Source organism: Echeneis naucrates, chromosome 2 (genome assembly GCF_900963305.1).
Source record: "Echeneis naucrates chromosome 2, fEcheNa1.1, whole genome shotgun sequence".
In the NCBI taxonomy this organism is placed as follows: domain Eukaryota; kingdom Metazoa; phylum Chordata; class Actinopteri; order Carangiformes; family Echeneidae; genus Echeneis; species Echeneis naucrates.
The window spans coordinates 13,767,178-13,793,993 of NC_042512.1; the positions used below are offsets into that span (position 1 = coordinate 13,767,178).

The 26,816-nt window shown below is 43.2% G+C and overlaps 1 protein-coding gene across 1 annotated transcript; it reads left to right on the top strand.

Moving 5' to 3' along the window:
* Window positions 1–1,027: 1,027 nt before the first annotated feature.
* On the top strand, window positions 1,028–23,475 carry LOC115052927 (collagen alpha-1(VIII) chain-like). Its single transcript, XM_029517415.1, has 5 exons — window positions 1,028–1,062; window positions 1,136–1,259; window positions 14,175–14,288; window positions 20,448–20,710; window positions 20,859–23,475. The coding sequence occupies exons 4-5, from the start codon at window positions 20,452–20,454 to the stop codon at window positions 22,805–22,807; spliced, it is 2,208 nt and encodes a 735-aa protein (XP_029373275.1). The 5' UTR covers window positions 1,028–1,062; window positions 1,136–1,259; window positions 14,175–14,288; window positions 20,448–20,451; the 3' UTR covers window positions 22,808–23,475.
* The last annotated feature ends 3,341 nt before the right edge of the window (window positions 23,476–26,816 follow it).

The window sequence follows — 26,816 nt, forward strand, 5'->3', positions numbered from 1 at the left end:
TCTCTCTGTGCTGCTTGACTTCTGACTTCTGTCGCTCTTGCACAGGTTTTTCATTTAGCCCTCAGTTTTCTGATGAAACAAGGATGTAGTGACTCTCCACAGAGGGACCTGGAGAGGGTGCAGATAACGGGTAATTCAAAAAGGCTGTGACTGCCTGATCTTCCAGGGAATTTTCACAGACTGAACTCAACAAAGTAAGCTTCCTTTTGAATTACAAAGAATGAAAGAGGTGATGAGAAGATGATGAGACTGATGCATCCTCCCATTTTTATCTTGTCTTCAATTGTCACACAGTGTTTGGTCGTTTGTTTTTTTTTTGGGGGGGTTGTTTTTTGTTTTTTTTTTCTGTCAGTAGAAAAAAAATGGGCTCAAGGCTTCAAAGGCAGTTCTATCGCTGGTTGGAGGGCACATCTGACCTTTTTTATCACCGTAATAACTTTCTCTGACTGTTCAAGCCTGTGTCTGTTACAAGCATTTTTATATCACCGCTAAAATGGCATTCTTTTCCCGGGAAGGTGAAAGATGATATAAATAAGGAGCTGAATGTGATGGATCGTTTGAGATCATTCTTCTGGCATTTACAGTCTGTTAGATAACGTTCAGTAGAAAAAAAAAAAGAGGCAATAACATCCAACAAAATCCATGGCAGATTGGATCCGCAACTTCAAACACAAGTCTGCTAAGCATGAGAATGACCAGCTTTGTAAAATATACACATATCATTAAAAATGTGCAGCTTGGTTGCCAATGAAATATTCATTCTGCTGATCCTGACACATTTGTCGTTATTCTGTCATGTCCCATCCTGCGAGGAGCAACGTGGATTCAGGTGGTCCTTGAGATTGACCCCAGTTGAGGGCCGAGATGCCAAGTCTGTCCTGGTCACGGTGAAGAAAGAGAAAGTCCACAGAGCCCTGAATGAGAAGGAGGCAAAAACAGCTTTACAGAATTTACATATTTTAAGTTCAATCTTTTTATTTTTAATGTCTTCATTTTCATCTTAAATTACAGGGGTTAATGTCCCAGTTATCTGACCTGACATCTGGAGTTGCACAAGAAGAGGTGAGAATCTGATTTGATTTGATTTTTGGGATGAAAAAAAAAAATCTAGTGTGCTCAAAAAAAAAAAAAACAGTCTCTTCAGATACAGTTCAAGACAAAAGGAGTGGAACGTCAAGGGAAGGTGAGAAACCAGAACAACAAACCACCCAGAGGCACAAAACGTTGGTCGGAGAATCCAAAAGGAAAGCAAGTCGGAGGTAAAGAGCTTCTCCTTTTTCCTTTTTTTTTTTGCGTTTTTTTTCCCCAAACAGAATGAAGACTGAAATATCTAAATGTTGGCAGTCCATGAAATCTCACAGACGTCAATGGTTATGGTTGGACAGGTTCTTCAGTCATAATTTACATTCCCTATTATTTGCTTTATGGCATTAATCTTTAAAAGAAAATCTATATTTTTATCATCTCAATGATAATCTTCTACAAGACGAGCTGGGTCACACATGTTGTGTGAATAAAGTAACATCAAGCTGTTTCCACTGGAGGTGTATCCCAAAGTCAGAGTAGGACGATTTTGTGCATATAAGAAACTTTATGACTGTTCTCAGTGTGTAGAGAGGTGAAAGGTCAGCCAGCTACAGTGCAGCAGCAGGGTGACAACTGAGGTTTAATGCTTTGTGAAACAAACGTGTGAAAACGTGGCATCGCAAGCGCTTCCAAACTATCTTAGTAGATAGTCCAAACTATCTTAAAAACTTGAGTTACCGAAGTTGTGCTGATTTTGTGGTTTTCAGGGAATTTAATTCCTCTTTTTAGCTTTCATAATTTTACCAGGAGCAGCTCGATAACTTATCTTTCTGTGTTTGGATATGAGCAATCCAAATCCAATCAAAGATCAGTATGTGGTCATGTGGAGAATAACTCTTAAGAATGTGAGTTGATGAGACGTTTCCGAAGCTTAACCCAGTTTCCCTCCGAGCCGGCCTGTTTTATCACACTTCATCTCTCTCGTTCACTGTCACAGTTGGAAATGAGTTACAAGCGCTGTAATTTCCCTCAGTAATTCTTGGACAGTCGAGTGGCAGTTTGGGTGTAACGCTGTTAATCTTACATCAACTCCCAATCAATCGGCCTTCGTAGGGGAAGAAAAAAGAACGTGCCGCGTTCACCGGCCAAGTCTGTAGTGGGGAAAAATTGTGCTGACAGGAGGAATGTTTCGAGGCACCCTCTTGGGTTACAAATTGAGTTTGAACCAGCTGGTCAGATTTGTCTCTCATCTGCCAGAGTTTGATCTGCTGTTTTGACAGATGGAGTAACATCTATCTTTGTTGCAAAGGCGCTTATACTTTTCCACCTTGGGCCTCGATTCTTGGCTTTTCCTCCACTTACAGTATCTCTGCCTTCTTCAGAACCTGTAACGATGCACACACAGATGTTTGATGGACGAGGACAAGGACCCAGCAAAAACAAAAGTCATTGGATCCATATCCTGCTATTACGCTTATTAGTGTAATTTTAATAGAACAAAAAGAACTTATCATGATCAATGAGTTTATTCTGAAAATGACCTTAGTTTTGGCCGCAGACAGTTGAGCTTTTTTTTTTAATTTTATTTATTTATTAATATTTCTTTTTCTGTTATTCTTGCATTATTTCTGTTTCCCTCCCTGTGGCTCCAAGTTTCTCTGTTTGTGTTTGCCAAACCTGGAACCCTGGACTGCTTTTCAGAGTCAAAGCATGGGAATGTTACCTCAAGTACGTCAATTTCAGAAATCAGATCTTATTTACGAACAGAGTCCAAGCAGACAGCTGGGACCCAGCCCAAGGAATTGTGGGTCATGGATTATATACAAATTGCTCATGTCTTTGGCCCTGTAGCCTGGATATACTTCCCTCTGTACTTAGGCACTTATGAAATGTGTGCTCAATATTTTCCTTTTTTACAGAATGAGGATACAGAGCAGCTATTGTATGAGTGGCCTCATATTATTGTAGGTTTTTTTTACATTAGGAAGGAAATTAAGAAATTAAAAGCTTTCTGTAAGTGTATAATAGTAGCTTTTTAAAGCCTGTATGTGAAAACAGTGACCATAACCGCATTTACGATATGTTAAATTATCAGAGTCCTGTATTTAGCTGTATCTTTTTTCCTTTTTCGTTTTTTGCTTTGGTGCATTTAGAGTAAAACACCACCAGGGGGCAACGTGACAGATTTTAACCTCCAGCATACAGTCGTTTAGCAGTCTTCCCAATTTGTGAATGCATAAGTTTCTGAATGCTGTAACAGCTGATGTGTCTCTTATTGTGCTTGTTGGCTTTTAAACATCTTCAAGTTTTGTGAATTTTAGAATCATCGTGTAATATCAAGAAGTGCAGTGCTTGGATTGAACACATGGTGTAGAAACTTTTGTAGTTTTAACCTGACTACTAATATTTACCACATGTAGTTGCTCAAGTCGAGTTATTTGCATGCAATTCAAATCAGTATTTTATGAGTCAGTGGAGTAAAAGCTGTTACGATCGAGGATGACTCTGTGTTGTTGCTGTAATACTAGTGGATATAACAGACACAAGCACATCTTCAAGCCTAAAGCAACAAAACTTAATCGATGGTTTGAGCTCATATTCAGGTCGACTGGCAGTCGATTTATTGAAAAAATTCACTCACTTATCCTTTTGATCTTCCTGAAATAAAAAATGATCCATATTTGTGATGTATCTAGGTTCACACTGCATTTTGTGTGAAATAGGCTCAGTTGCTGAATGAGTATGTTGATGTTTTACTTTGGAAAAAGCACAGCGTTGTAATCAGACACAAGAAGATGAAAATGCTCGCACAATAGAGGGCTAACATCTGTTAAAACACTAGTGTCAAGGTTAAAGAGCCCAGCGGCGTATGGGCTTTTGTGTGACAGAGGTATTTTTCGTCAGGCTCTTCGCATGCCGTTGTGGACCATCTGTCCTCCACTGCAACAGTTCTCTATTTAGCTTGGACACTGAAACTAGACGGTACCCACGCCCCTGCCAAAGAAAACCCTGTAAGAGCACATTAGTCTGAGTGAAGGCTGAGACAAGAGGAGCTGAGGTCTGTGACACATGTATGTGCCTCTGTGCCAAGTCTCGTGGAGGCAAGAATACACCGGCACTCACTGAATGCATCCAAATCTCAACATGGAGTCAAAGTGTGAATCTTGTTTCTCAGGTCTCCTGCCAGTTCCACCGAGAGAGCACTTCTCAAGAGGATGCTTCTCTGTAATGCGGTTTGAGGCGACCACAGGCACCAGAGTGCTTTTGCTTCATCTTTGTCGAGAGTGCTGTGAAAGAGTATCAGTCAGTGAAGATGAATGATTTCTGAAGGTCCCTACTGCATCAAAACTACCTTGATCACCCTTCAGCTTCCTCTCTAACAGTACAAAAAGGCTAAGGCTTAGAGTTTAGCATTTCCTGGCTCACAAATGCTTTCGAGCTCTTCGTAGTGTCTCCCTTTTTTTTATTTGAGGCTTAGCTAAGTCTCCCACTGCTGGTTGTAGTAGCAGTAGTCGCAGAGCAAGGCCAAGGCTGACTTTTCACATCTGCTGTCATTTTTGTTCTGTGGTCTGAAAGGGGCACATACTGTACCCAGATATTCACAAGATTTTTTTTCTCCAACAGCTTATGTGAATAATGCTATAAATACCAGTAGCCCCAAAAAGGAGGCAAATGGCCTCCACACACACCTGCAGTCAATTAGTCCCTCTGCCTGGTCTTAGTCATGTAACAGACCAATGTGAGTTCTTGCAGGCAGGATCACTTGAAATCTTCCGCAGGAAGCAGTGCAGTGTAAGCATGTCCCCTCGAAGACGTCGACAGCATCAGCGTCGTAGATGTTGCATTTGCATTCAGATTTAAGATGTCGGCCTGTTATTATAAAGTGGATGCTTATAGCTAAAAGAAAAAAAAAAAAAAGATATACTTACTTACTTACAGATATTTCACTTTGGTCCTATTCTTTGTTTTGTAGAAAGTGGATTTGTAGCTTGAGGACCTGTTTCTTCCTTATGGACTGTGGCACATTTCATGTTGCATGTTAAAAGATAAACTTGGTATTCAGTGTGTGACTGAGTTGGCAAAAAGGTTGTTGGTCTTACAAACAAAGTATATTAAATCTTTTTCTTGATATATTTAATCATTTTATGATTTAAAATCATTTATGTTGTTAAGCTAAAAATGTACTGGCATATGCCATTAATGGCACGTCCTGTGCAGACATTATGACATTGTTTTGAGAAGCCATGAAGCAGAAAGTTTCTGTGTACGTTATTCCATCCTAAGCAGGCAAATTTTGGGATTTATCGCCTGTGAATTAGCATTCGTCATGAAAACTGAGGCAGCAACTTTTTCAATCAGCGCAGTCGGTGTGTAATCTCTCTGCAAGTGTCGAGACTCAGCCAATAAAAACGAGTCTTTCTGGCAGATGAAGAGAGGGCACGCTCAGTCGGTCAAAGCTGGACAAACAGGACCCCAGAACAGAGCTGCCGAGGAGGCCCGGCCTGCTGCAGAGACCCGTAGTAGCCCTCTGCCTTTCATTTTCCTTTTCTGGTCTGGCTACAGTCTTATTATTACACCGTCTCTGTTTTGACTCTGTCTCTCTCTCACTCTCTCCATTCTCACCTCTTTTCACGTTCTTTGAAATGACATATGTGTTTCAGACATCAGTGTTATGCAAGGCAGGTCGAGATGAATACATCAACACTGTGAGTTATGAGCCTCGTGGAGTTGATAAAGTCTCCTGGAGATGGCTGACGTAGTCGTTTCCACCGCTGGATGTCATTTTGCCAGAAAATAAAGAGCAGCAAAGTGTCAGTGTAACCGTTAGAGATATATTCCTTTGTATATGAAGGGCATTAGGAGTCCTGAGGAAATGTATTTTCCTTACATGTCAACATCTTTGACGTATTATTGAAATCAGGTACATCTGAATCATTTGTGGCTTAGACTGTGTGTAAACTGGGACTGGAGAGACGGTACGATCCCTCTAAGCTCTGCTGACGGAGGAGTAGAACCTCAGGTTGTAAGTTGTTGTTAAGACAAGATGCAGGTCAAGCTGGTTGTGTATAGTTGTGGGTGAATTGTAGGTGTTGCAAGGAGAAGTACGCAGGGTATGAAACGCTTCTGAGTGGCTGCTTGTTACTGGCAATATTTCATTGCAATGTTAAGTTTGAGATAGAAAAACTCATCTTCAGGCTTGTTACTCCCACCGAACGCTGTGAACGTCAGCCTGTGTGGTAAAGAAGGGTTAGGGTCAGTTTACGCTGCTTCTCAGAGGAATGCTGGGAATTGTTTGCACTGTCTGCTTCAACTCCTGTTGCTTCCAGCCAGGCTCAGTTTTGCTGTTTCTGGATGCACACACACATGTACGAGCTCAACTCAGAGTGGCTTTGGTGTTCCGGCTGCAGCCCGTTGGTCTTAACGCCGCTGAGAGACTGGCTGGACGTGGGGTTGTGCGTATGTGCGAATGTCTCGGCAAACACCTGTTGTAGATCAACATTCAGTTCACGATGCTGGCCAACGCAGCGTCCCGGTCCGGTTGGCGATGCGTTAAAGTGAGCCTGTTTTGAAGATATCTATGCAAATATTTGCCAAGAGCAGAAATAAAACAGGGCTTTGTGGCTTTATCTGACACACCAGCAGGAAAGAATGCAGCTTTTCTCTTTTCTTTTCTTTTTGGCCTCAATCGCATGCAGAAAGGAAGTATTTCTGTTCAACATCACGCTCCCTTACTTCACGAATGCTTCCGAATACTTTCAACCGCTTCACTACATGTGACTGAAATACCTGTGGTCTGTTGCTGTTTGCATTTCAAAGTGTGAAATGTGTGCTGCAAATGACCTACCACAAGATGGCCTAAATAATAAGAGGGGAAAAAAAAAGAAGTCAATCATTTCTCCATTATCTGAAATTAGTCTGGGCAGCACTGACAGTCATGTTTTGTGAAAAAGAAACAGGATATTTGGCTTATTGACCAGTTAACCAAGCTGTGATCTTTCATTCCTTCATCTCCAGACACACGAATGCCAGACAGCTGCCATCCCTGACTCCAGAGCGCGCACACCAAAGTGTTCCAAAGTCAGATCAGACAAGATGTATCCAATGTGTATTCATACGGCACCTTTAAACCACAAGGCTACTGAGTCTTTTACGGAAAACATCATTTACATTTAAAATAATTTAATATAAATGCTGTGCATGAAAAGAGCACGAAAAGAAAAGAAATGCTGTGAGAAAGAGACGATATGAAAACATAAAGTTGAAGAAAGGAAGATGCTAAATTAAAATGGAGATTTGGTTTAACAGACAAATAACAAAAGGTTCTCCACTTTACATTGAATATATACATAATGTACATGTTTTTAGTCTGCTTTTCATATTAAGGTTATTTGAGTTTAAGAAAGACTAGTTGAATGCTGCTTGCATGGTGTTCACAGAGAAATATTTATTTGATCCCCTGGACATGATTAGTTCTTGTTGCAGCCTAATTCCTGAATCCACGCCATGCTGTACCACTCTGTTACTACTCCAAAAGAACCCACTGTTAAACTCGTGTTTATTTTCTGTTTCAGACCTCCTGGATCCTTTTATAATTGTGTTGCAAAATAAATGCTGATGTGAGGCTGGGAGAATCATATCTCTGTGTAGAAATAGCGCTGTTCTCTCTTCAGTCCAGTCAGTCTGAGCAAATGTAGAAGATTTGTCCAGCTCATATTTTATTCCAAGGCATTTGGTGTTTTGTGTTTCGTCTCAGTTTCACTTTAGCTATTCTGTACCAGAAGTTACCTTCTGGAACTTCTTTCTCTGTAAATGGAAAATAGCTGAAGCAAAATGGCTGTCAGTCCTAATGTTGTCTCGGGAGCAAGATCAAAACAAAATGTACATTTCCACCGTGAGCTACTGATAAAAACAGTTGAAATGTAGTATTGGCTCTGAGGAATATTTATTAGAATGGAAACGTCCTGTTCTGTGCCGCACTGAGCAAATTCCAGCATTTGCCCCAAACTCAGTGGGCCCAGACTTTGGCCAGACCGCAGCTCAGATAAACAGACAGTGACTCAGCAGCTTTTCAAGCTGTGAGCAAGCTCTTTTTTGGATCCACCTAAAATTGATTAATTTGCTTCCCCACCATCAAGCGAGTTTTCCAGTCCTCACATACCTGCCCTTGTTCCAAGGGCAGCAGAGGAATGAAATGAAGGCCAAAGCCTTTGGCTCAAAATTACAGCCAAATAAATAAAAGATTTCAGAGGGAATGCTTCCCGAAGCTGCGGTATCTTTTGTATACAATCTTGACGGATAGAGATCGCCTTCATGTCCTAGCCCGACGGATTGTGATCGGAGTCAGATGACACCATAGTTGCCATTACTAGGATGAAAGAGGGGAACGTGCTATAATTCTGTGCATATGGCAGATAGGACACGATTGAGCAGTTGTTCCAGTGTAAACATTATATTACAGACCATAAATCCCCAAATGTTAAGGAGCGGAAATCGTCAAGTCCAAACTGATTTAAACGTCCCAATAACGACTTGGTCTATAATCTGTTATGAATTCTTGGTATTCCAGCTAAAAATAACCAAAACGCGAAATGTCATAACGTTGCTGTTGCTATGCTTACTATGCTTCTGCATAGTTGCAGTAAAAAGCGACAGTAATATGGACTTTACTCACACACAACAAATGTGTGATGTTTCCTATTAGCATGGAGTAGCTTCTTTTAGTTAAGTACGCATATGAGTAATACTGAAAGTTTTCCAGCACTCTCAATTTAATTAGCAGGCACGTGTGTTTAGGTGTGTGTGGATATAAAGGCAGAAGTTAACAGCCAGGCAGTGTGTAGGAGCTGGTCACTGCCAGGCGACACAGACGTAGTAAAAGAAAGCAGTTGCAGATCATATTAACCATTTTCAGCATTACTTTTCTCCTTTTATAGAAACAGTGGCCATAAAAGAATGGACTAAAGTTGTAGAGATAAGAATCTTTTGAGACACATGAATGCAGTTGGCAATTTGTAAAACGTGTCCAATCTCTATGGAACAGTCGTACTTAAATAATTGACTGAAAAAGGAAGAATAGACGCAACTGTACTTCAAAACTAGCATACTACTTTGCCTCTAAATACTCTACTTTAAATATGCTTAGAACTGATTTTAATGATATATTTACATATATGATATGACATCAATGCTCTCTTTCATAGGCAAAGCCAATAGTATAGGTGGATAAATAGATGGCTATATCTAGTTGAATGTATTTTAATGCCCATATGGTTTTGCACATCTGATTTAGACAAAGAAACTATCCGTCTTCAGGGCTAGATTCTGGGAAATGTAGGAAATCAATGCTATTGTTAGACAGGGAAAGTTGGTGTGCCAACAAAAGTTAAACAAGCCATCTGGAAATGTTTTCCATCCCAAACTGATTGTATCTAACAGCACGGCCACATGTAAGATTACACTGAAATACTCCCCGAACCAAAGCAAATTCAACAACTTACTGCGGCCAGCAAGTTGAGCAGGTACGGTCAACCCAGACGGTTGCATCATAGTCAGGAAAGCATTAAAACAGGAAAATGATCCACAGCATGGCTGACGTCCACAGCGGCATCCGTACATACTCCACAAATTGGTATATTTCCAGCCCAGAGGTGCAGATGTAGTTAGAAAGGAGCTCCGGCGTGTGAGGCTGACGTGCCCCCAGACAACCCCACCATTTCTCCCTTCACTACGGACTTAATGACCAGAGGAAATGTTGGCAAAGGCGGTTTGCAGCTAACGATCCTTTTCCTGCGATATCGTATGGAACCGGTGCTTCGGTTTGCTCGGTAATTGGCCTGACCTCACCAAAGGAAAATACACAGCGACCAAATGAACACGCTGTATTTTGTTATTGCTCCAGCACTAAGTGGTACGAACAGCATTATGTTTGTGCGAGCCGTCTCACTTGTCACGCTACAGACCGGCTCACTGACCGTGACATGTTAATGATAATATTTGACTTCTTTGCCTTTTCGATCTTTCAAAAGCATATCTGTGGTGTTTGTATGGGCTCTTTATTTTCTCTCAAAATTTGCCACACACCACGGCGGGTCCCACCTTCTCTTTGCCTGAGTGCTGAGAAGAAAAGCAGCTTAATTTCAGCTCAAAAGATTCTGAGCTTGTTGCTACAAGAGGAGATTTTGGATTTGAAAGGCTTTTCATGAATTGATGTAAATTGCTCATCACGATAAACCCACAGAGAACGATCAATTGATTCGCGCGGGAGCTCAGCAAGCGTCTTTGCAATCAGCAAAATGACAGCCCATTAACACAGAAAGGCTCGGCGACAGCCTGCTTCCTGCTGTCGATGACTTCTCACCACCATGTTAGCTTCAGCATGCAAATGGACAGTGAAGGAGAGACGGGTTCATCCCAGCAAAGAAATTGATTTTCAATTTTCTTTTACATATTTGGCACAACAAAAGATAAAAGATTACGGGAGTCATTACACCATTCAGCCAGTTAAGCAGTTTTAAAGTCATCAACAATGAGTCAGGGGGCAGACTTTCTTTCACGGTCTGGAGCCATTCCCGTAGCTTTAACGAAGAGACAAAGACGATCTGTCATATCCAGGAACTTCTGCGTCCGGGTGCTGTTGCGCTCTTTGTTTGGCTGCCAAATTCCCAAACTGTCCAGCAAAGACAGAGAGGAACATTTCACGTTGCAGCCCCGGTTCAAAGCAGCCTCCGAGACAACCGGATTAACAGCCAGACAGAAAAATTCAGAGGTGGTCATGAGACAGTGAACAGCTCGTCACCGCATTGAGTAACTGCTTCCAGCAGTTTGTCTGTTTCAGTTAGGGGGAAGCACTGCAGACAGTGTGGGCTGACGTATAGCCTTCACCCTATGAAAAATACATCAGGCAACGTATATGTAGTTCTGCCTCATTGCATGGAGAACATTAGCCTTATTGCCCCACAGCTGTAAACGGTATATTGTTTGCATCATTTCTTGTAATTACATCATGTAACTATAGTAAGTTGACGACTCGTCTCGTTTTGCCAAATTTTTAAAAGTGCTTTCCACAGAGGATGAAAAGCAGATCTAGAAAACGTCAGCCGGGCCCCCACTTGCCATCTGTAAATTAGCACGTGTGCGCTTACTTTAAAACTTTACAGAGTAAACGGGTGGTCGGGAAGTTTAAAGGTGTCGCATATTCATTTTGGCTGGCTTTCAAAAAAGACGACAAGAGGAAATCCCTTCGTATAAGCGTGATGCATGAACATTGAAAATATCTTGCGCTGGCAAAGCAAAACATCAGTTAAGAGCTCATAAATCTTCCACTCAGCTTTAGAGTTTGTGTCGTATGATGGATGAGGTACAGAATAAATAGGATTTTGTGGCACAGTGTCTCTGATCTGCAGTGCATCTGACTGTTTGGCAGACCGGGGATTTCATTGTCTGTAGCATATAAGCCAGAAGCACAGCGAGGTTCACCACTTCAAGACATGCATACATGGAATAATGCTTCTTTCCTGATGACTAACAGATGTTTTTAAATTAAAATGATCAGTTTTATCGTCGTCTGTTCAGCCTTAGTCGGGTGGGAAGCTTGGCTGAAATTTATGTTTGATAGAAGGAAAAAAAAAAAAAGCAAGCCCACAGACCGAAAACATTTTGTAGGAAACAACAATGTCGACCTCAAGGCAGAAATTGAGAAAAAGTCAAAGGATCGCCTCATAAAGGTCATGAAGGTTTGCAAGCCGTCCAGAGGCTGTCAACAAGCGAGACCTGAGTAGAGAGAGAGAGAGAAAAAAGAAAAAGCCAAAGCAGTGGAGTGACAGAGCTAAGAAATCCTCCAGCTTCTTATTTTCAGTTTTTAAAGATATTTCACCACTAAGGAGCTTTGTTGTCCACTGGGTATGTATTTGAAGTGACCATTATCATGGAAATCTTTTGTGTTTACATCAAATGGCTGACAGGAATACAAATCCGTGGTGGCAGAACTGAAGCCAGGAGACAGATTATCTCCTCCTCTCTTTGAGTGGGTCGTGTCGTTCTTTTCATCATTCTCTCTGTGGGTAATCTCCGCTAAGCAAACACACACAATACAGCTGTTACTGTCCCAAGTATGAAAAAATTACTCAGCATTGCACGCGTATTTACTTTGGAGCCTTTCAAGGCTGCCGCAGCAGAACGGGATGCAATTTGTTGAGTTAGGGGCAACTGTACTCACACAGTGCGAACGAACCAACGCGAGAAAAGAATATTTGTTATACAATCTGATACAACTACAGCAGTTTTCTCTGATGTCGCTGCAAATTAAGATTAGATAAACACCCTGAAGCACGTCCAAAGTGAGCTTCCACGTTTCTTGTACTTTGACAATCACCATGATAAAAACAATCAACTGCAGCGGTCAGGGATGAGAGAGTCCCCGGCCGAAACAAATAAAAGCGCGAGATGCCAGGAAATGTAAAACTGTTTTCCAGCGCCCACTTCATGTTAGAGTAATATTGTTTTTGGAGCATAACCTGCCATAGACTGTTGCCAAATGGTGGATGAAGTCTGTCGGCCAACAAATTATATTTGCGGAGTCTGGATTAATTACTTGAGGAGAACATTTGAGTTGTTTGAAAGGTTTGAGAGTGAGATCCATGTTCATTTTAAGGACTTCCCAGTTTCACAGAAAAACTCTAGGGCTCGATACAAAGAACAAACAATGATATTGTTAGCGTGTCCACCACCAGCATTACTCATGGCTTTGGCTGCCAATGGCAAGATGAAACCAAACTCAATCAGAAACAGGAAAGGGCTCGGAGTTGACGACGCAGTCGTCTGCATCGACGCAGTCACGTTACAGAGCAGGTTCGTAGCAGCAGCACCAGGAGGCAGACAGGTATGAGGTCAGCGTTTCCACAGAGAGGACTGTTTGTTGTTTTATTCGGTGCATGCTGGGAAAATAGATTTATGTTCTCTGGATTTCATGAAGAACAATGACAAAGAAAAGGAACGTGAAGTGAGGCCCTGACTGTTTTCATTACACATTCCTTTAACACTCACAAATTAGCACTGAGTGAATTTCAGCACAAAGAAAGCAGACAGTGAAATCAGTGAAAGGAGGGAGGCCAGAGTGTTTTCTTTCTAAGCGATTCCAGCATGAATAGAACAAGTTAGAGGGCTAAAATAGCAACACAAACAAAAACACAAAGAATAATTCCTCAAATGTGAACCAGCTGTCCAGAGTGTGAATGTGCCTCTGGATGGACCTCGGTGAAGTGAAGCACTGTAAAGAATTGGGACACGAGCAAAAGTGTCTTGATGTTTTACACCAAAAACATGAGGGAGGAGTCACGTTTGAGCGGTACATGTACCTTGACAAAGGATTCAAACAAGTGAAATAGAAACACAACTCTGTGCAAATGACTGACAATGAAAGGTTTTTCTTGAATCAACAATTTTCAAATATTGAAAATGAGTTCATTCATCAAATACAATTTTTTTCCTAGCCTCTCTGGATTTATTAGCTTGGACACCTTGAAGAGCGACAGGAAATCAGGGAGAGAGGGTGGGGAGAACTGAGGTGCCACGAATGACACCGGCAAAATCGAACCAGCGTCGCCGGCGTGGGCCTGAGTAATTAGAACGTGTCAGCCAATGTCAGCGAGATGGCGAACGTGGTGAACATCGTACCTGCGTGACTTTCGTTTAAACCAATTGAAATGTCAAATGCTCAAATGAGCCGTGAGAGACTGAGACAAAAGTGCAATTTTAACCAAGCTGAAGAAGGACCATTATTTTCTTTGTGGTAGTTTTGAATGGCTCAAAAAAACAAATGGAAATTTGAGAAATATGAGCAGCTTCTAAATTGACTTTGCAGAAAGCGTAGACTGTTCACTTGTGCAGTGTGATCTTGACCTCAGCCGGTCTCTTAAATTTTCAGCACGCAAAGAATGCACAAAGATGTCCAACTCAAAGGAGAACCTTCCTCCTTGTAATATACGGTGAAGTTGATTTGGTTTCCTCTTTTCTCTCCCTTTGCTTTGTATACAAAGAGCTGTAAAACTGAAAACATGTACTTCCAGCAGTAGGTTTTCTGTCTCAGACCCTGTTTTCCTCCCTCCTTCTCTCAGAAACATAACTAGTGCTTCTCTTCTCTTCTCTTTCAGCTCCACCCACCTGCAGACAAAAACCAAACTCTCACCAAGGCTGCTGCTCAGCGTCTGTCCCGAACTCCTCAGAAGCTTGTGATACTTCCACCCTGCAGCAGCACACACATTAAGGTAAGGGAAGCATCACCACGTTTGCCACGTTAAAGTATTCAGTGGTTTATCCTGAGACTATTCAAGCTCCCAGTTTGTGGGTTTTTTTTTTTTTTTTTTTTTGCTTTGTTTTCTCCATTGCAGCGTCTTGTCTGTCATTTCTCAGTTCTTCTCTCTTGGCAAGAATGGATCTGTTAAAGCTTGCCTAAATTCTTGGAACAATATTTGAGTCACTGGAAATTGCATGAGATTCACAGACTTAAGGATAAAGAGAGAAACATGGAAAATGAGACTCAACGCAAAAAGAAAAATAAAGACTGTGTTCATCATGTCAGACATTCCAAATAGAAAGACAATTGAAAAGACACATGGGAAGAATAATTCTTGTGAAACTAAAAACACGGTGCTACATCTTGACAGGATTTACCATCAGTTAACGGAACATCTTGACATTTCAGAGTCTAATATGGGTACTTTTTGTGCTTGAAGGAAGAAAGGGATTCACTGTTGAGGTTATTATAGTTTTAACTATGGCCCATAAATAAGAGGAAAATAGGATTACAGTCAATTTGAGAAAGAAGCTTTCTGGCAGAGCACTGGATCGAAGAATTGACTCTGAGATGGAAAGCCTGGGCTGCAGGAATCCTTTCATGCAACATATTTCTGATCATTTTTGACCTGGCTGTATTCACCTCTTGAACCTCTTAGCAAAAATTGACCAAAGAGTATTTGAGAGCGCACCTGCCAGGAAACCATTGAGAATCCCTGCTTCACTCCAACAGAACCCCACCGCCCCCCCGAAAGTGAGCGGAAATGTGTGTGTTGACATGCACATAGAAATAGCTTGCAGTTAAATATGGTTTGAACAAGCAAACAAAGATTTCGATACCAGAAAGGTCAGTTTTTATGGAAGTGAGGGCGACTTTGGTTGGTCTTCTGTTAACAGTTGCAGCTGTTTCTAACTAACAGCTCTTGATTTAAAGTGATCATGTTTTTCCTTCCTCAGAGAGAAAACTCTTAATTAGGGGAAAATGTGGTAAAAGGAGCTCACGCACTTGAGGTTCAGCAAGTCTCTCAATTAACTTAGCAAAACATTTTGATGAGCATAACACTTGTAATAGCTGTTGAGACGTAGGCTAAACAGTTGTGGGATCTTTTTTGTTTCTATTATTATTTGTCATTTGGCGCTCATCAGCATGAAACATTCAAACGCACATAGCACTATTCAGCAGATGTGAGAAGATGAAGGAAGATTAAAATGACAATATGGAGGTTTGGGATTCTTGACGAATGTATATGTATATATGCATATGCAGATAATGTGGGCCGACCACCAAGATGCACTTTTTGCATTTTTGGAAACTCAATATGATAATGTCCATTCACCTTTTAGGAACGTGAGTTTTATTTCCAAATCATCAGCGTGCGGTTACCCAGAGATGTGTTGTTTTAGATAAATCTGTTTGACAGAAGTCCTCAAAAACATGATGGTAAGAGCAGTACTCCAAGATAAAAGCACATTGACTGTTTCTTTGAAATAATAACTCTTCCGCTCAACGCAACACTGGAGAATCTCAGAATATCACTAGAACTCTTTTACCCTGGTCTTGGAGCAGCAGGCCATTGTAACTGTTAACAGATGCTCGATCCCGACCACGATATATTTCTTACCTATTGTTTTCTCTAAATTTTCCAAAATACGTTTACTCACATTCTTCCTCAGGATTGATCACAGCCGGTAAACTCAGTTTATCAGCCTTTACGCTAAGCTAAACTGACGCTGAGTAAAGGTCACAGGTTGCAGCTTCATATTAGCAGTACAGATCCAGACAGTGAGGAGTGAATTGGTCAAAGTTGTGAAGCGAATCCACTCCCTTGTTTTTGGCGAGTGTAGTATTTGAACGACTTTGAGGGCATCATAGAGAGAGCTGGATGCTGCTAGAGGATGTGAAGGCCTCCTATTGGGTTTGTTATGAATGGCTTTTGCTGTTGAGAAGCCGAGACTTTGAGTTTGACCTTCAAGCAGATGCTGCAGGAGTTTGCTTCTGAGAGAAAATCAGGGCAAGAGTGAATCAGATGTTTCAGTCAGCATCTATTTTTTTTTACAGCCTTAATGTCTCTTGGCACTTTTTCCTCTCGCCGTCTCAGACTCGAACCCCTTCCCAGTTCTCACCTACCAAACAGGAAGCATTTATGTAGCTCAGGGAGAACGCGTCTCTTGATCCCGCAGCTGCAGCCTGAGCTATTGGAAGTCAGCCTCCAAAGCTTCTCCTGCTACCGTGCAGGCACAGAAACGTGTCAAAACTTGAATCGCTCTAGTGACAATGTTGCATCACATCCAAAGAGAATAAACTTTTCTGCCACCGATTGATCTCACAGTGATCTATTTTACCCCGTCTGTGTGCCACAAGTTGTAGTTTAGTTGAAATTTACTGTTTTAATTTGGTCGATTTATTGCAAAGTATCTCTTATCTAAACTCGTATGAAGACGCAGTCTCAGTCCTTATTGCGCCTCGTAAATATTCCACTGCAAAAACATCTGGACAGCAGGAAAAGGGAGGATTGTATTTCTTCCGAGCAACACATTTTACACTGTGACTGCGTAATACATTAAGTCTCCTCAAATACCGTCGTCACGAATATTGCCGGCAGCGGTTGGATGCTCAGCGACAAAAATGGTCAGGGCCCATTTTACGATGTCAATTAATGGAGATGTTTGGGAAAAGCATAACCGTAATAACCCTTCACTTATAGAAAGCTGTGAGTTGTGAAACTGTCAGCAAAAACTCCCAGAAACTGTCTCTCAAAGCAACATGTAATCAGCACCTAATCATCTCTAAATGTTAAACTGCTCCCATGCTCCTAATGTCACCCATTACTACTTCTCTGGAAGGGTTAGCCCACTTTTATATATGAAATGAGGCTGGCGGGAATGTAAAGTATGAATGGGCAACTTGTCTTTTAGGCAGTTTTACGAATCTATCCTATTAACCCGCCTGGGAGGGGGGCTTTTCACATCCTTTATGAAAGCAGGAAAACCAATTCAACCATCTGCATACAAATGCAACGCGCTCAGCCCTCTTGGCCGATAGATCTTTAGTGCATTAAGTGCGTTGAGTGCAGTGTTTAAAGTCACCAGCTGAATCATTAGTACCACCAACAGTTTAGGGCATGCATATTTAGTTAAATACTGTACCTTTTACTCTAAATCCCTCTAAAGTGTATGAGGTAGATGTATAAAAATGTAAGAGTTTAATTACACGAAGGCTACTTCATAATTCTTATTTTGAAGTAGAAGAAGAAGAGGGGAGAAATAACATGGCACAGTGTAGGTGAATTTGCACATGACATAAAATATATTTATGCAGCTGCAAACTGTAGAATTCCCCACCGGAGTCTGGTTTAAGCACAGTATACGTGATCAGATCTGATTATTGGCCAAACATTGTTATTGCCTGTAAAAATAATCTTTCACCAGTGGAGTGTCCCACCAAGAGCCAGTGCAAATATGAGGGTGAGCGAGTAAAAATGTGACAAAACCACACAAAGCTCCGGCAAAACCTTGGAAGAGTCCAAAGAAAACAAAAGAAAACAAAAAAAATAATAAAATAAAAATCACCAAATCCACACAAGTGTCTCTTTCCTGCTGCTCGAGATAGTGGAGCACATCGTGCAGAGTAAGCTCTCATGAGAGGAAATGCTCTCAGATTCTAATACCCATCGTTCCCATCCTTTTTTCCATTGATGGTTTCTCTCTGAACACGTCAAGTATGTAAAAATTCAAAGCGTCGCTCAGCTCTGAGTCGCCACGAACGTCCGTCCACTGACACCAGATACCATGTTTTGACAGGTCTCATAGCTAATGGGAAAGTAATTCTCCACCCGCTGTGATTTTTGCCTAAAATGAAAATTGCGGCCAGACATTCGGTGACTTGTGGTTCACAAAACTGTGGGAGAGGGAAAAATCTGTCGATGAGAAGGGCGAAGCGGTATGAGCAGACTTTGTGGGTAGTGTAGGAGCAATCATGTGCATGTGCTGATGTGCGTGTCAGAGGTTTGCAGCAGCAGTAAGCAAATACCGCAGCTGCCAGTTTGAAACTCACCCAGATGCTACTTGCCTTCATGGTCAACAGTTTAAAATATTGCCACCTTAAAACAAGTGTTGCCAAACCAGCCAAAGGTCACCTCACCTCTCGCTGCAGTCGCCCGCGAAGGAGACCCCGGGCCTTTGCTCTGCAAAGACACCGAGTAGGTGTGAAGGAATGCAGAAAAAAAAAAAAAAGGAAGAAAGATTAACGCAGGATGCGGATGAGACGGGTCGAGAGGGGGAAACGAAAATGTTTGTCGACGTTCGAGCCAGGATAAATCAGCCGCTCAGTGAGAACTGAGAAAAGATAAACAGAGTCAGTTTCAGAACATGCTCAGGGAGTGACTCGTGCTTTGAAAGAAGAAGGCGCCTCTGAGAGACGGTGACGCGATGCCCAAAAGCAATCTTCACGAGTACTAGGATAAACCAGTAAATGACCAGTAAATAGAGACTTACCATCGGAGGCACATTTAGTGGTAGGCTGATCCAAATGTTGACGGCGTAGAAATGGAGCTTTAATGCCCTCTACTGACCCAGCAGCCTTACTACAAGGTTAATTCTTCATTTCTTTTTCTAATACTTTGTTCCAGAATGTGATTGTGCAATTTTAGATGTTATTGCCTGTGTGTTATTTCAGTATCACACAGACATCATCTTCTGACACAAGTACCACTTTGAAATATTTGTTGCTGCAACTTTGAAATGGTTACTTTATTTAATAGCAGCGGTTGGGACCAGAAACCCAGCAACTATGAAAATACGATTGATTAACTTTCAGAGTATCTGTTTCTTTCTCTTTTTCTTGATTTTTCCTTTTTGCTTCAGATGTCTCATGTTACGATTGCCTGCAGAAACTGAGTATAGTTTGAGTGTACTTGGTCATCCAAGAAAGTCACTGTAGAGATGCTTTTCTTTTAAGGGTTAGATAACAGAAACAGCTCTTGGATACATCCAAGCAAATACACACACACACACACATGCACACACATGAGTACATTCCCTTGATGATGTCTTGGAGCTGAGGCTCCTTCTGTCAGCTGTTTGTTGCATTCCTGTGTGTGTGTGTGTGTGTGTGTGTGTGTGTAGACTCTTCCACACAGCAACTCAGAACCATTGAATGTATTTTGAGTTATTTTCACTGGTGCACCATCCAAATGTGGAAAAAACGTTTTTCATTCCTTCAGCTGATAAACAGTTGCAATGAGTCTGAGAGGAAATGAACACATGCTAAATTAGTGTTGCAACGTTTGCATATGTTGCATTGATGAGTGGAGCTTGCACAGAGTATTGGTGGTAATGTTCTTATTTTGGTTCAGGGTCACTTCCCTTTAGCGCAACAAAGGCCAGAAGTGACCACAAACAAGGCAGGCACCTGCATCCGTAAGCAATGACACGCCTCTGTTGCTCAGCGTTTCTTTATTGGGCAGCAGAGTCCCCCATCTGGATTCAGTCAGAAGAGGGCCACAGAGGAAAAATGGAAATTTGATTTCAAAGCCAAGCTGGAGGCAATAAAAGACCTGTGGCTCATCACCAAGCGGGACAGGCTGCGGTTGTAAGCGTTGGCAAAGCGTTTCAGAGGGAACCAGCATCCCTTCTGGAGTGAGCACTCTCTGTTGCACGGGACTGCCATCAAGCAAGGGGTGCTGAGGTGTCTGAAGAGATTTCATCCAAACAGAGTTCACGCACGAGATGAAAAGACTGCTTTGTCTTTGGCATTGAGACTTAAAGAGGACACGGTCTTTGTGAGTTAAAACATGAAAAATGAAAGTGATGTCTTTCTGTCCCTGAAAATGGCTCTTTGACAAGAAAACAAGTTATCCAATGTTAAGTTTGGTTTCGTATAGAAAAAGCTCATCTGTGAGTTCCAGAGAGCTCCACTGGATTTTGCCTCCTTTAGATCAAGTAAGAATACCTGTTTCCTTCTTTCCCTGTCAGATTTATAGCGGAAAATTTGGCCTGACCCGACAACATCCATCTGACAGATGATTGGTCTTCATATACATTGTTAGAAGATGCGCAGTGATAATAACAAATAAATCTTTTTGACTTTGTAGTTTATTTACTGGCGTATCACACTTTTTGTATCACTACAGAGCAATGGCAGCTATCCCCCTCCAGTTGTTGTGTCTACTCACGGCAGTGTTCCAGCTGCGCCTGGCTCACGGCGGGGTGTATTACGGACATAAGCAGCCACCTCAGCAGCACCAGCCTGTGCCGCAGTACAACGACGGGCATCCTCAGCAACAGTTTTTGGGCAACGAGATGCCACTTTTGCCACTTGTGCCTCAGTATGGAAAAGAGCTTCCTCAGCTGCCTTTACAAAAAGGCAAAGAAAGGCCACCACCTGAGGGAAAAGGTGAGCTCAACTAAAGTAAAAAAGATAATAATAATGATAAAAAAAGATTGAGATGTAGGTGAAAATCTCTGCAAAAATCAATGTTTTTGTTTAGCCATCCCATTTGTCTCACTCGTTTCCGAACCTGTGTCACGGTGCTTTTTTGCAGGTCAAACATTTTTGAGAGGAGTTAAGGGGCCACCTCCCCCTGGTCCTGGCGGAGAAGGTCTAAGAGCGGGACCACAGGGAATACAAGGACCCCCCGGACCATCGGGACCACCGGGACCTCAAGGCCCCCCGGGACTACCGGGCCAGGGATTGCCTGGATTACCAGGAAAGCCAGGGCCTCAAGGTCCTCAAGGATATCCAGGAATGGGAAAACCCGGCATGCCGGGATTGCCGGGAAAACCCGGAGGACCCGGATTACCAGGACTGAAAGGCGATCTCGGTCCTAGCGGCGGCGATGGACCAACCGGGCTTCCTGGGCCTTCGGGGCTCCCGGGTCCTCCCGGGCTTCCTGGGATTTCCAAATCAGGAGGACAGGGACTACCAGGACAGCCAGGTCCTCACGGGGAGCCTGGGCCAAAAGGTCCACCGGGTCTGCCTGGCCCGCCTGGACCCAAGGGAGACAAAGGACTCGGTCTACCCGGTTTGCCGGGTTTGAAAGGACCGGGCGGACCACCGGGTCCACCTGGAAACGTGGGCACGCAGGGCATTGGCACGCCCGGTCTCAACGGGGTCCCCGGGCAACAGGGGATACCGGGAAAGCCCGGTCCTCCTGGGGAGCAAGGACTGGCAGGACCGCCAGGCGAAAGAGGTCAACCGGGACCCCCGGGCTTGCCAGGTGTCGGAAAACCAGGAAAAGATGGTTTTAGGGGGCAACCGGGGCCATCCGGGGGGAAAGGGGAACTGGGGCCTCCTGGAATGCCAGGGGGTCCAGGACTGCCAGGCTACGGAAAACCGGGGTTCCCGGGACCTCGGGGACACAAGGGACATGCCGGTCTTCCAGGACCTCCTGGTCCTAAAGGGGACAAAGGTCAAGGAGGTCCTCCAGGCGTCATCGGTCTAACAGGCCCGAGCGGTACGCCTGGCCCGCCGGGCCCGACGGGACCTCCCGGTAGCCTCGGATTCCCGGGGCAGAAAGGAGAGGATGGTAACGGGGGACCAAAAGGTAATCCAGGAACAAAAGGTGAGTTCGGGCCTCCAGGTCTTCCGGGACCTCCAGGCAGGTCAGGAGAGGGCGGACAACCGGGCCCAAGAGGTTTGCAAGGGCCCATCGGCCCAAAAGGAGAAGCTGGTGTTCGGGGATCTCCTGGTTCCCCCGGTGCCGCAGGATTATCGGGACCAAGAGGAGAGGCAGGAACGCCCGGAGAGATGGGCCACCAGGGCCCACAGGGAATCCCTGGACTGATGGGACCAGGGGGACCGATCGGACCTCCTGGGATTCCAGGGCAGAAAGGTGAAAAAGGCCTACCCGGTATACCCGGCTATCCCGGCGACGGAAAGAAAGGACCCCCTGGTCAGATCGGTCCACAAGGTAACCCCGGCTCCAGCGGCCCTCCCGGGCTTCCGGGACAACCGGGACAACCCGGTCCACCGGGCCCGCCGGGACTCCCTGCAGGATATCCTGAGCTCGGGCAAATTCTCCCCGTGAGCGGTCCGTATGGTGGCCAAAAACAAGGCTACAAGAGGAACGGGGCCGATATCAGCGGCAACGGCCCAGAGACGCCCGCCTTCACGGCGAAGCTCACCAATCCGTTCCCTCCTGTCGGGTCTCCGGTAATTTTTGACAAACTTCTGCACAATGGTAATCAAGACTACAACCCACAAACTGGTATTTTTACCTGCAGCATACCAGGGGTTTACTACTTTGCTTACCACGTGCACTGCAAAGGAGGTAACGTGTGGGTGGCACTGATGAAAAACAACGAGCCAGTAATGTACACTTACGACGAGTACAAAAAGGGCTTGCTCGATCAGGCCTCGGGGAGCGCCGTGCTGCCGTTACGACAAGGAGACACCGTTCACGTCCAGCTGCCGTCCGACCAGGCCGCCGGACTCTACGCCGGTCAATACGTCCACTCGATATTTGCCGGATACTTGCTGTACCCGATGTGAGAAATGTGGCTAAACGCGAGCGATATAAATGATGTTAATGACGTAAATTTTGTAGCATGAAACTACTTCAGACAAAATACAAGAAATAACGCTTTGGAACGAGCAGCGCCCGGGCAATTCATGACATCTGGACATATGCAGCGATAAAACCACCAAACTACCAGATGTTGCTCATCAGTATGTTCTTGTATGTTTACATTGTTCATTTATTCTTATATCCAACCATACAAATTATATCAGCGTGATGTGATTTTTTTTTGTTTTTGCTTTACAGCGGGCACATATATTGCACATGAAACAACAATAGTTTCATTGTACGACGCATCTAATCACAGTTGTTATATCATGCAGGTGGTTGAAGTGTTTGGGAAGTCAGTGTCAGTCTTCATGGGGAAATGTAGCTGTGTTCATGATCTATGACAGAAAAAGAAACGTTTAGTTATTCACACATTTTGGCACATGTGATTGTTTGACGTCAAAGATTTGTAGTAAAAAAGCATTTGGTTGTGGATGGTGTTAGTTTTCTCTGTAATTTATTTGTTTGACTACTGATTACATTGGATTGTTTTCACGCCTGTTCACTTGTTTAGGTGTTGAGACACAAAAATATGTGAATTGGTGTGTGTGTGTGTGTGTTGGTGACAATTATTAAAGAAATAACATCTCTCGCTCTGCTGTCATCAATTGGAGAAGACCTACATGTATCTGCTGAAAGCGCAGTGAAACGACTACTGAATGAGTTTCCAGAAGGTAAGGTGCAGAGTGATCTCTGAAACCTTCTGGAAACTCAGACATGTCGGAATAAACCGATACTTCTCACAACTCTCTCTCAGGGCAGGACTGGATAGAGAGGACTTGCACAGTCCTCACTCCTCACTCAGGATACAGGATTATGTATTATATGGGGATATAGTATGATGACATTTTATGATTTTGTTTAAACAGCATCGTCTGATTGTGCGTTTGTGGTCGGATTAAATGTGTTTTCTCCAGGTGAGTTTAAAAAAAAAAAAAAAAAGCTAAAAACTAATGAACAGCTGATGGTCACTCACCCAAGAAAGATACCCCATGATGCATTGCACTCCGGCAAAAAGGCGATTCCAGCAGAATAGAACAGTTTATTTTAAGCACATAAAAAAACAAGGCAATTAATGATTTGTGTAAAACACAATATCAGCCGTTTTTAATAGTAATCTGACATTACTTGAGTGTCTGTTACCGAAGAGCCAAGAGAACAGAAAATAAAAATATAATAAAAGACCAAATAGGAGAATAAAAATAACAGTGCCTTTCACAAAATGCAGTGAGTGATAAACAGAAAAGTTATTTTCTGTCTTTTGCCGAGAGTTGGGTCAGTTTGTCAGTTGTGACAGTGATGACGCTAATTAACGGCGCCAAAAGTAGTGTCCGAAAGCGACTGCTGGTTTTGTGAATGAGTTCCCTCAATAGTCCACTTCATTCATCTCCCTACGTAGGGCGGAGGGACAGCCGACCTCCAAAAACAAAATGGAGATTCAAGATGGCGGCTCGGCGTGGCGTTTGCCTGTCACAGGTGAGTTTGGGTCACGCAGTTTAGGCTATTGTAAGCACGTTTTGTGATCCCCAAACGTTCGCCTCCAGTTTTGTGTTGATTTGTGCCGTTTTAGCGCTCCTGTAGCAAAACAAAACGACGCCATTTGACTACAGCAGCAGTACTGTGAAGCTGTTGATGTATTTATTAGACAGTTGTGGGGAAGCATGTGCTGTGATACTTTGACTGGATCAGTGTGACACTCAGCGGCCGTTGTTTGGAGCAAGATGGCGCCTGTTTGGAAAACTGCTGTCTGGCTGTGCTAAGCCTCTTCGCAGTGCGTCGGTTGAATATGGAGTCAGCAGCGCAGCTGTTTGGGGCTTGTTAAGGCGCTTTACTATCACTAACACAATGTCAGCTGTAAAACGTGCTGATTGAATTGGATACTGCTCAGTATAATCCCCTCCCTCTCTCTGTGTCGTCATCATCACAGGTGTGATGATTGGTAATTGTTGGCCCCGCCCCCCTCGTTGCCTTCTTAAACAGGTGTTGAGGAGGAGCTCTGGTTCTCAGTCTGCAGCCGCCGTCCGGAGAGGAGGACCTCAGCAGTGCTGCTCAAAGTGAAGGTAGCTACAACAGAGTTGCTTTTGTGTGGCAGTGAGAAAGTAACAGCTTTTCAATGTGCTCTGTTTCACATACGAGAATTGTTTTTGTGTTTAGCCACAGTAGGTTGATGTTGGACATGGTAATCCCCTTCCTGTGCTGGTTCTGGGGGATTGCAGAAGAGCCGTCGTCACAGGTGAGCTGAGCAGATATTAGAAACATCACTTAAAAACGCTGTCTTCATCTGAGTGGTTGTCTTGGCTTTGTCCTGCTGCAGCTCCATGTTGGTGCTGACTCTACACAGGGCCAATGATGACCAATCCTCCTCTGGTAAGAATTTCACAATAGTCTTGGATATCCTGCAAGCGTTTTAATGAAAATCCGCAAATCCCTGTTTTGTTTATTTAGACTTCCTGTGTGAAGTGGTGAGTCTTTAAATACGAGCAGCCATTTCCCCCACTTGGCTGTGTAAGGAAACCATCAGGGGAGCTCTTGATTGTGAAATTCACTGCACCTGTAAGTAAATGCAAAAATAAAAAAAATCCAGTATTTCAAAGGAGTTCTAAATGCCCTGTTTCTAATTGTTCTGTTTCATAAGTTCCTGCTGTGATTTCTATGGTGGGGGCCATTATTGGTGATATCAGGTGAGTTGTTAGTCAAACGTCACTGCATGTCTAAATGAGAAATTATGTGGCAGTGGCATGTTTTGTGAAGCTTTAATGAAAATGCTAATCTCCCGTTGCAGTTTGGATTGATTGATTTTGTTTAATATTCGGAGCCATGTGGGTCCCAATGGGGGCAGTCCTTGCTGAGATCTTCAGGTGAGTTGATTGCCTGAATTCAATGCACCTGTGACTCAAATAAAAGCAGTATTGCAGTTATGGATGTGCTGCAGTTTAGTGAGAAAGAGTAACTCTTTGGTTGAACTGGAAATCTAACATGTTGTCTAAACACAAGGGGCTGTTTGCCCGTCGTTGGATACCATCAGGGGAGTTTTTGACTGAAAGTCACAGCACCTGTAAGTAAAAGCAGAAAAGGCAGTATGTCAAAGAAAAACAAACCCCATTTAGGGACATGGCATCTACAACTATCAATGGTTGCCTTGATTGCAATGGTGGTGGGCATTATTGGTGAGTTGTTTGTCTGAAATCTCTGCATGTCTGAATAAGTAAATTTCAATTTAGTTTGTAAATGTGTAAAATAAAAACTTTTTTGGTTAATATTTAGGAGCCATGTGGATCCCCCTGGGGCAGTCCTTGCTGAAATCATCAGGTGTGTTCTTGTCTGAATTCACTGCACCTGTGACTCAATAAATAGATCAGTATTTCACAAGAGTTCTGAATGCTCTGCAGCTCTTTAATGAAAATGACCAACGCTTTTGTTAATGAAGTGTGTAAATGGAAATCCTAAGTCTTTTTTCTTTTTTTTGTGTATGAAGAAAACATGAACTGTTTGACTGCTTGGTGCTCTGTGGTGGACATTACTGATGTGCTCCATCAGGTGAGTCTGAAATTGCTTCAAGTTAGAAAAAAATGCTCATGTTGGGTTGCCTTGAGTCAGCTAACAGCGGAGATGGCTGGAAACAGAGGCTCGTTAGATAAGTTCTGTGGAGATGATGGAGGAAATGGCTTTAAATGTTGTCACTAATTTGTTTCCTTGGCATGTTAATCAAACATGGCTTTCTCCAGAGCTCTGCTTGGAGCCGTGTCCTTTGCTTCCTGTCACAGCAGCGTGTCGGTGTTCCAGACCAGACTTGTTGTCCCTGGGCCGTCTGCATCCAGTCCATCTGCGTTTCCGACAGTTGTGTGCATTAGCCATAGTTGTGTTGTCTTGTAGTGATGTGTAGAAAGTGGAATGACAAATCTTGGTGGCCTAGAAAAGAACCAATGCATGATA

Coding starts and splice junctions, on each gene's coding strand:
- LOC115052927 (XM_029517415.1), top strand. CDS start 20,452: ATGGCAGCTATCCCCCTCCAGTTGTTGTGTCTACTCACGGCAGTGTTC. Junction 20,711..20,858: donor GCCACCACCTGAGGGAAAAG/GTGAGCTCAACT, acceptor GCTTTTTTGCAG/GTCAAACATTTTTGAGAGGA.